Source organism: Buceros rhinoceros, unplaced genomic scaffold, assembly GCF_000710305.1.
Source record: "Buceros rhinoceros silvestris isolate BGI_N320 unplaced genomic scaffold, ASM71030v1 scaffold3225, whole genome shotgun sequence".
NCBI lineage: Eukaryota > Metazoa > Chordata > Aves > Bucerotiformes > Bucerotidae > Buceros > Buceros rhinoceros.
In genome coordinates this window covers 22,857-33,649 of record NW_010414372.1, presented here as the reverse complement: position 1 = coordinate 33,649, position 10,793 = coordinate 22,857, and the positions used below count along the sequence as shown (strand labels likewise).

The following is a 10,793-nucleotide window of genomic DNA, read 5'->3' as shown; positions in this document are numbered from 1 at the left end:
GGTATTCTTCGTTTACAAAGCCAAAAATGTTTCTCAATCACTTGAAAGTCAAATAGAGATAAAAGATGAAAAAGAACATTTTTCAATGACCAGTTACCTGAGTTACAGTGCAGTATTTTATTTCAGACAGTATTGCTCAAGACTTTTTACAATAAGAAATAATACGTTTTTTCAAGATAAAACCTAAATCAGTGCTTGCCATAATTTTAAGAAGACTCATGAACTAACAATGTGAAATATCTTACATAATGTATACTATACATTTTTGCTTGCCTCTACAATAAATTAATACCCTGGATGTCTTAAGTATTAGAAAAAATATTTACAAAACCAAGATAAAACACAGTATAAATTTTTTTCAAAGATATACTTCTTCCGAGAAACAGTTTGGTACCAAGAGTGAAATCACAAGTCTTACAAAATTGCTTCTCACTTATTTAAATTCATGAAGGTAAATAAGTGAGATGGAATTGTACAAACAAACATTGGTATCCTCGTATGGGTTTAGGCAGTAAAAGCGTGTATCTCTTCTTGAGAGTATCCAAGATCCTTCAGATATCTGAAAGTCAGAAATCAAGTGCGTAACATTAGTATTTGGAACCCGAAACTCACCAGAGACACAGCTGAAGCATAACTTCAGCACCACTATCTTTTTTATTTAGACATGCACAGTGAAGTTTACCTTTGCAAACACATTTAGAAAACAATTCACACCCAGGAGCTCATATATACTACATGATCTTTTAGGATACTGGAAAAATTTCTAACAATAAATACAGGTATCATTTGAATTTTGTCAGATTTCTCAGGAGGTAGCACGACTATGGCCAATTCCACCTTCCATTAGATCCATGCATTTGGCTTCAGCAGGGCTGCAGAAATGCAAGTCATGTCCATATTGGTTCAATATTTTGAAGCTGGGCAAGAAAAAGTTAGAGGGCCTTTTATCTTTAAATATATGGCACATAAAATAAGGGAAGTATTAGGTACATACACAAATAAATGGATTAATTAAAAAGAGAGAAGCGCTTGTGATGGAACAACTATTTTGAATTTTACTTTTTGTAACTTAATTTGTCAAGCTAACATGAACACAGAAAGCTTATTTCTTATTATAGCAACTTTTCTGTCAACAAACTGAAAGCAACATTTAAAACCTTAAGAAAAAGGGGTCCTCGTTAAAGAGATGCTCTTAAAAAGTTTTGGACCGCTTACTAGAGTTCAGGAAATTTATATATTGCTGATATTTACTTAGCTACACACTAAAGATACTCAAGTATGATGCCAGGTGTTTGTTTCTTTGCAAGAAATTTTTCTTCCAAAGCTGAGAACCTAAGGCTGTTTTTGAAAGACTACCAAGTCAGAAACACTATAGAGGGTTAGGTGATCAAATTTTTAAAAATTTCTCATTCTCTAGTTCATCATTTAAAATACTCACTGTACGCCTTGTTCTGTAAAAGGTGTTGGCCCACAGATGCAGATAAGCACTTTTGAGTCTCTTCTGCTTCTTTTCACAAACTCAGAGAGAAGAGCTGAAGAAATCTTTCCCTGTTTACCCATCCAGTCCTTTGTTGGTTGTGAAAGAATGAACTGAACCTCAAACCTGATAAGCAGAATAATATTTCATAAATATTGCCTCCAATTAGAAATCTGCTACATAAAATGCTAGTGACAGAAACACTGATGTTTCCTACAACTACTTTCCTGTTCTGCCCAGCTATGACTGCTCAGCATCAACTCTCACAGACATTTAGTTGTTTCCACCAACCAAGTCATTCAAATCACCTCCTGTACGGTGTATTTAATTATTTAACCAAATCTTTCAATCTTAAAAATTTTAGCTGTATATTTCACCCTAAAAAGCTGGTACTAATTAAGATACAAAAGCACAGATTTTACAAAGGTTGGTGTAGCTCAACAATCATGCAGTGAAGTAAGAGTGCTTAGCCCAATCTGAGTAAAAAACAAACACTGGTGTATCTGAGCCCCTACCGAAAGGAGAAAAGTGTTTTTACTGTAAATTTGCACAATGTCTAGACTATGAAGCTTTGAATGTGCCAGACATCACCAGGTTATGAAATAATATTGATTCTTCACTTCAGTCTTGTGAAGGAACAAGTGAAATTAATTTGTTCATACATTTTCAACCAAGAATTAAAAAAGCTTAAACAAAATGTACTTCTATCATGTAAAATCCAGGTAGTGACGATTTACTTAGTGATAGAAGCATAGGAATTAAAAGCCAACATGATATTCCAATGTCTCCTGACAGAACTACGGTCTGCTAAACTAAGTTGACAATACATGTGCACTAGTGCATTTTAAATAAAATAAAAATGAAAGTATCACTTCTGTGCTTCTCTTTGCATATCTGTATCTTCTATTGCTAAGGCTAATTTTTTTCACCTTCGAAAAGCTGCTCAGATAATCTTATCTAATGTATCATCTCCAATAAATATCTATTAAACACTAGCAAGTCACATCCTTGGCTTCCTGTGGGACCTACAGAAGATAATGACATAGCCTGCTGCTGTGCATCTCTGCCAGTACAAGCACATCTCCTTCCACTCCCTAGTCTCATTAAGTTCTTAGCTAAGAGTTTCCAGAATCAGGATGTGTCTCTGTGCAGCCAAAGCCGTACAGTTAGTCTAAGCCCCAAGACTTGTTCTCCTGTTCACTGGGATGGTACAAGTTGTTCTTCACAAGGCTTTTAAATACCTTTCATCTTTAAGAGCTAATTGCTCTAGTTGATTTCTCCAAAATATGTCATCTTCTGTTTTGTTGAAGAAGATCAGCTTCACTGTACTTAAAAAAAGAAAAAAAACTAGCTGCAGATTATTTCTGTATTTCAAACACGTCGGACAATCAGATCTTACTGCCTTATATGGAAGCCTTTTACTTACACTCTACGTTTGGTTGGGTTTTTGCAACTCTGCAATCCTCAAATCTTTTTGCTACTAACCCAGTATAGATCATTTCTTGCTGTACCTGGAAGTTGGACTTGTGCCCTCTCTTTAAACCCTGTCTGCAGTTGCAGCCTCTAGTTCAGGAAGTGCTCTGCTAAGAAACTAAAGTTTCTTGAAGTCACTAAGAATTAAATGAAATTACAATATAGCTTGTCAAGTTTTAACCAGTGGTTTCTCAATATTGTTTGATCACTACAATTAATAGCTGGTATATGAACTCTGTACACTTTTTTAGTATTACGTACATCCCCCCGTACAGGTGAAACTGTGATTTCAAGAAGGTTACATCAATATTATTTTCAAAAAGGTGGTATCTAAACACACAGAAGTAAGAGAAAATTAATTCCTAACTTGAAGAGCAAACTACAGTTCTGTTCCAGGTTATCTTATTCCTACTTTATTTGTTGATTTATAAAACCTATTTACCTGGAAAACTACCGTTTAGAAGCATTATATTTGCCAGATCACATAAAAAAACAAATGCTCTGTCAGTAAGGTTAGTACTATTATCTTTTCTGATTTTTATGCTCCAGTGGGGATAAAACACAAAACCCCCTGACTTTACAAAACAGAATTTCCTTTTTGATGAAGGTGTATCTTTATGGCTAACGACCAACTAATACCCTGGGGACAACTGGTGTAAGACAGATGATGTGCTGTTAAACGCAAAGCAGTTCCTGAACTGCACCCCACAGGGCTTTAAGTGACTGTTGTTTTTTCTCCTTAGGCACATCTCTGAGCCGAGAGAGCACGTTGCTGTGGTGCCAGAAGTGGTAAGTTCAGTACCGTGCCCACAGGAAGCTGGAGCACTGGGATATATGACACAAACATATGTAGAACCACATGGGTACGTGTTAGCTAAACCTCTTGGTCCTGCACACCACACAGCCCTGCAATTCCAGTGCCATAACATGGCACTCCACTACCCAGCGTCCCTTTTAAGTACAGCTGACCTTGCTTCTAAGAGACTAGCACCAGACACTATGATTATATGATGCTGCGCTGAAACTATTAGTTCCCATCACACCCTCCTCTGTACCTTGCAGAGAGCCATCTTTCACACGTGCATCACATGCTAGGCCTTCTGCAGAGAGTTCCTGATCGCCAGCTGCTCTTCAGCTGCAATTTAAAAGCCTGTATTTCCCCAGTCTGAAGATAATGCATTTTTCTGACTTCTAACCTTTTCCCCCCTTTCGCAGTTTGGTGTTGCTTCAAAATACCACAAGATCTCTTACAAGCTACATCGGATGCCAACATTAAGGGATCATATTCTACTTATAAGAAGCACGTTCATTCTCTGCTGCCAAAATACAAAACTGAGGTATCACTGCTGTATGTAACACACATCATCAGGAGTGTTATTGAGAGAAAGAAGTTCCAGATGCATTACAACACAAAGGAAGTTACAACATACAAGCTTTGGAGAACTTGCCTGCTCTAGAACAAATAGCTGCAAATCAGCTATGCTGCATCTCATTCAGAAGCTATCACATGTCAAAAGTCTAGATTTCTTAGGTGCTTCCCAGGGCCCACTTCCCTGAAAACATGGAAAATAAAGCTCACTTCAAGAATGTAGTGCTGTCACAGCTGGCGTAGTGCAACACAGGATTAAGTGTTATTCAGGTGGGCAAAAAGTGCGTAGAAAGCTACACATTTTGTTCACTGGTCACAAAGGTAGAAAACGGGTTTTTTGAGAACAATGCTTTGAGTCACCCTCACTGATACTGCCCAGTGCAGATAAACATATCTGCTGCAATATTGCTCAGTACTCAGAACTAAAGAGAACAGAAAACCCTCAAACTTGGAATGAACTGGTAACAGTTTTGCTAGAAATGAGAGAGAAAACAGCTAAAATGAAGAGGTAGAGATTTCGATACGATCCCCACCAGTACAGAGGAGCTGGTTGAGAGAACGATAACAGAAGTTCAGATAAAAAATGAGAAACTTCATCAGCCCTTTGGAAGGAAATAAGGAGAATCTAACACACTCAAACCTTTTCAGGGGATGCAGATTTTAATATACTCGAAAAAACTGGTATGCTTTACAGATAGTGGAGTTAGAAACCCTTACAGGATTTTAACACAGAAGAGGAAATTAAAAAAGTTACAAAAACACCTTCAAAACAAGAATGATGAAGAAAGTGGGAGACTATATTAAAAGCGAATATGAGAACATATTCGCTTTTTATTTGAAATAAAAAGCTGGAGACAGAACAAGATACAACTATCAAGGAGAATCAAGGATAGACAAGAAGCATCCTATACTTCTTTGAGAAGAGCATTAGCCCTCTACCTAGTATTGAGTGCCTTTGTGCCTCAGTCTTCTTGAAGAAACGTACCCACCTGATTTCAGTCACACCAAAGTAAAAAAAGGAATAAAACCCTCATCTTAAAAAGGAAAAAAACAGCACAGAGGACTGATACTCTTTTTAAAGTAATACTCTGGCCAAATACAATTTGGCCTGTAAGAGAAGAAACAAGGCTGAAGGAAAAGCAAGACAGGAAGAGAAGAAATTGTTCTCCACATTTACTGTAGGCAAGAAATCACAGACTCAGACAATAATAGGGAGTCTCTGGCTAGACAGTAAGACTGGAAATCCAATCATCAAAGCCCCTTATATCACAGCAAAATTCTCCAGCATTCACAGTGCAGCCCTGGAAGTTCAGAGCAGCACTCACCAAGCACTACACACAGAGGATGCAGAAGCAGCCTCAGGTCATAAACCAGTCATTATTCAGATCCTTCCTCAACTTCCTGCAATTCATGTTCTGCTGCACGTAATCCAAGTTTATGGCAATCATGACTTTTCACAGTAAATTATATTTCTATTTTTTATATAAATGCATAACCTCATGTATATAAATAGTATACATATAAACAAACACACACATATATATTAAAGACACTCTTGTAATATTTTCCCAAAAGAGAAAGGAAGGGTTAAAGAGCCAATACAACGCCAAGAAACTAAGTTGCCTAGAGCAGTCAGAAAAACAAAGCTTTAAGTGTCTGTGTATAAACGGAACCTGCACAAGATCAGGTCATCCCAACACCAACAAGTCTCTATGGCAAGAAAGAAAAATTAATTTACTTCAACTAGTAAGAAAACAGATGTTGCTGCATCCTAAGCTAACTGTAAGTACTGAGTTCCTGTAAGAAACTGTGCTGAAGAAAGTTAAACCATTCTGGTCATCTTTCAAGGTCAGGGTAGATACAAACACTATCTGTGCAGAGGTAGTCTTTTCACTCGTGTTACCTACTCTGTTTATTCTGGCTAAGGACAAAACATCAGGATTTGCATCTTTTACTATTTTCTCCTTAGTTCTGCTTTCATATTCTCACAACTACCTTTACCTGACATACTAGTTTGCACCTCAAGAAAAAAAAAAAATTCCAAATTCACTTAGTGTTTCCCAAGCATTTGCCAGAAGATAGATTTATCTTTTGGATTCACAAAGCCAGCTAGCCACTTGTTATTTGCTACTAACAATACAGTGCAGTTTGGCAGAGCCAAAGAGTATACAGACTCTCTGCTCACAAAACAGGATTATATGTAATTGCTGAATAATAAACAATGCAAGAATAATGTCTGGGTTTAGATTTTTCTTCTGTAAACAGACTTCTGGAGTACATGTCATCCTTTTTAGCTTTACTGTGAAGACTAGTGTCCAATTAATCTACGTTGCTTCAAAACGTGTTTCATAAAGATGTAATGAACCAAAACATCCTGTGCTTATATTGAACAAAACTCAGTATTAGAAATTAATCTCTATTTCAAGAGTCCAAATTCAAAAATTACAGGAAAACAGTAGCAACTGTCCTCTGCAACAGCTTTGAAGAGAATCAAGTTCAGGTATATTCTTCATTTTTATACTCTCCTGAATTACAATAATGCACATTGACAAAAACATAATTTGCCAAGAAATTCTCTGAGATGTGATTCCACAGAAAGATTTTTGCTAAAAGCAATGCAATCACACCCCAACTCTATCAAAGGATCCCCCTACAGTAACTATTTGCATTTCCTTTTTCAAGTTGAGCTATTGCGTACTCTCTTACAGTTTTAAATGGACAATCGCATCAAGCAGAAGTATTAGTTCTGGAGTTCTGAAGGACATAAGAGGCCAAAACAACCTACTCACTTAACCAAGAACAAGTAACGATTTCTTCTGTAGATTTTACAAGCAGAGTGTAGAATGCACATGCAACACACACCTTTATATACATTTGAATAAACTTAATGCTATGCTTACATAAGTCACACTCTTGTGAAAACTGGAACTCATCTGGTAAAACTGTGTTACTGTTGCTTAGCAGGTGAAACAAATATAGAAGGTCGCCAGCTATTCTAACAGATGAAAGAGAAGCCATAACCAAACAGCTGTAAACCTCCTCAGTCCAAAAAGCAATATCTACATTAAAATATTTCAATATTTAAAAAAGGCATTCAAATGCAAAGCTAATTTCAAAAAAAAAACCAACCCTCAGATTTTCTAGTTGGTGAGCTCTTTTGTGTAACAACTAAAATCCAAAATGCAAACGAGTCTGTTCATGGTAGCCGATAACCAAATATGTGTAAGTTCCCGAAGACTCTGACAGACTCTTCACTAAAGCATGCCAGCTTTTGGCATAAGTTGAAGAAAAATGCTTTCATACCATTTTATTTTGCTAGTTGTTTTATTAACACTGATGCTTGCCCATTTACATTTCATCCTTCTTACGGATTACTCTAGCTTGGGGTTAAATCATAAGAAGCGTACATACCGGAGGCAACTAACTTCAGTCAGAGTAAAATTCAGCAGCTTAACCATTGGTGTGAAGCCAGTGCCTGCTGCTAATAAAAAGAGTTCTTCTGAAGTCTGAATCTGTGACTTCTTCAAGTTACCCTCAGGACTGCTGACAGAAATATAGTCTCCTTTATAAAAAAAATAATAAAATAGAATGGTAAACCTTATTAGTACTCTGATTTTTTAAAGGTCTTTTCATACTGATTTCATCTTTGTAGAATAAGGGTTCCTTTCAGAAAAGTACTATACATTTTACACAAGGATCATTCTTGTCAAAATACTAGATGTTCAATTAAAATGCCTTGTCTTAATGGATTTTACGCTATGAGTACACAAACATTCGTGAATGTTAAAAATCTACCTCCATATCTGAAACAGAAAAGGAAGCGCATCTTAAGTCTTATTAATAAAATAGACCTAGCTTTCTTTGACAGTACAAAAAGTTGTTCTAAGAGTATATGCAATCAAAGCAATCGACTGTAATGTGTAATGTAATGTAGTTGATATATCTGAACAGCTGAACACAGCTGGAAGATCAGTCAGGAGAGCTCTACATAATGGACAACTCCTAGTTATAGTGAGGATAAGTCTGTATATTTCGGTCATGAAGAGTAAGGTTTAAAAAAAAGTTCTAAGTACGTCCCAATGTCTAAGCAGGTGAACAGTAAGAACATCACAATACCCAGACAACGAAGCTGAAAAGATAAAGCCATAGTTGCAAAACCAAACACAAAATATCCCAATATATACTTACCAATTTGTAGGTGGTCAAGTGCCTGTGTGAACAGCCCACAGGAATAAATTTTAATCATTAAATATATATGTGCATCATCATGGCAAGATGGTTCTTTGAAATCCAGTGGCAAAAAAGGCAATACAGGTGTGTATGGTTTTACTACCTCTGTCCCTAGAGAGAAGACAAAAAGGTAGGTGAAAGAATAGGAGGTACTCTACGTCCAGCAACACTACTGCAAAGAAATAGCAAAATAAACAATCAATAAACAAATAATCTGCATATACCGTAAAAGGAACACCACTGCATGCCTTCACACGAGTATGTTACTTTCCACTGCAACAGTTCTTATTATAGTAGCCTTCCACTTGGAGTTAAACTCTTCAGGCCACTGTACAGAACGTTATTTTTACGCTATTTAGCTATTCAAAACACAAGAAGAAAAGATCTAGAGTCATCCCTAAAGAACATGAAAATCGCCACATTTGCATTTAGTTAAGTACCACAGCTTGACTTTTTCGAATTTGAAACAGGAGATTTTTTTGTACTGTATGATTGTATTTTCTTCCACTATAATTTCAAAATGCTGTTGTATAATGATAGAAAGACCGCAGGAGTTGGGCACCAGCGAAGATTTAGGTAGGGAAAAGACAAAATAGTTTACAGTTAAAGGATTTTAAAATTCTGGGAAATGTCTCTATCACACATAGTGCAATGCAAGTACAGCAACCAGCATAACTTTCAAAAGTACCCATAAAAAATGTAAATGGATATTTTTTTGACCTCCCATTTTAAGTTTGCCCTTTACAAAATTTTGAAGAATAGCATTTAAACAATGCTTTTCAAGATGCATTCCCCTCACAACCTCATGTTATCATTAGTGTCCTGCAACTCAAGTGTAAGGCAGTGTTACCATGACTGCTACAAATCCCTCAGAGGAACAAAAAAAAAAGCGAAATTGCAACACTACTCTCCACATGCCAAAAGAGCTGCAAACTAAAAGGAACTGACTAATCATACATAACACATACACAATAAGCTTCCCCCCTTCAAAGATAAACAGCGCTACTTCAGTAGAGGGGAGAGCTGCAAGAAGAGCCAAGAAGGTCAACAGTAAATTCCTGCCACCTTGACAGTTAGCTTTTCACCAATATTTTATCCAGTCAGTTCATTGCTTAATAAAGCACTGATTGTAAACCTGGAAGCAGAGACTTTCTAGCTACAACCAAATAACTGGTCACAGACTCAGCATTCTCCAAAGACTATGAAAAGGAGTTTATGTTAATGTGTCCATGGCTACATTCTCAAATTTTCTTACCTGCAATGATTTGTTTGAGGTAAACATGCTGCCCCATGGGAACACGGAGATGTGTGCTCTTAGGCAACATTAAGCAGAAGAGCTTCGTGTCGTGGGTAACTTCCTTCTTAGACACCAACTTGCATTTTCTGTAGAACAGTCCTAAAAACACGGTTTAACTTGTTACTTGAGTCTCAGTTTGTCTTTCTATTTTTATACACCTTTTATTAGTAAGAGATGGAGAAAGGTATGTATTTCACTATATACAGATGTAAAAAGACTATAAACAGATGTTTATTGTATCATTAACTATAATTATTTTTCTAATTTTGGGCTAAGGACTCATCACAGCCTTACATTAGGCTCATAACAGACTGAATCTGTGAGTGATCAGCATTGACTGGGAAGAAGTAGAAAAAACCCAAATATAGTGGAAAGCAGAAGCCCCTGTACTACTATTGCACCTGCACTAAATCCACCATACAACCATAGCATCAATACTTACATGCAGACGAAAACTAGTTTGGGTAACACAAATGAGAGGTAAGCATACAGGACCACAGTCCTCAGTAACAAACTAGCTAAACCCACCCAGCAACTCGTGTATTTATTGGGCTGATACAGCTTTGGACCATTTTTCAGGTACTCAATACCAATACTTAAATGTTTACAGACAACATAAAATGAAACTAACATCTGTGCCTACAAAGGCAATGCACACTTCAGCATTATTGATAAATAGACATTAACTGGTGCCCTTTGGGTAACTGGAAATTATGAACTCCAGTTACATGTTCACGTGTTTATTGGAATCAACTGCAAGGTCATATGTACTGTATGCATTTTCATTGATATAGCTGTTTTGGAGGCAAGCACATGAGTTTCTAAAACAGTGCTTTTCAACCTATGCATGAACTAAATGCTAGTCAAAAGGTAACTAAAAAAAAAAATTAAAAAAAAATTAAAAAATCACTACGCAAGGTCTGTATTTCCACCAAAACTTTTCAAAA

General features: G+C 36.6%; 1 protein-coding gene across 2 annotated transcripts in view; it reads right to left on the bottom strand.

Annotated features, from left to right (window-relative positions):
• Positions 1–308: 308 nt before the first annotated feature.
• LOC104494249 (cytochrome b5 reductase 4) overlaps positions 309–10,793 on the bottom strand; it is a 32,293-nt gene continuing 21,808 nt past the window's right edge. For both annotated transcript variants that reach the window (XM_010137057.1, XM_010137058.1), the window contains 6 exons: positions 9,805–9,945; positions 8,508–8,660; positions 7,731–7,881; positions 2,719–2,805; positions 1,439–1,603; positions 309–559 (listed from right to left, as the gene is read on the bottom strand). In XM_010137057.1, the coding sequence (XP_010135359.1) occupies positions 505–559; positions 1,439–1,603; positions 2,719–2,805; positions 7,731–7,881; positions 8,508–8,660; positions 9,805–9,945 (752 nt within the window). In that variant the 3' untranslated portion in view covers positions 309–504. The remainder of the gene's footprint in view (positions 560–1,438; positions 1,604–2,718; positions 2,806–7,730; positions 7,882–8,507; positions 8,661–9,804; positions 9,946–10,793) is intronic.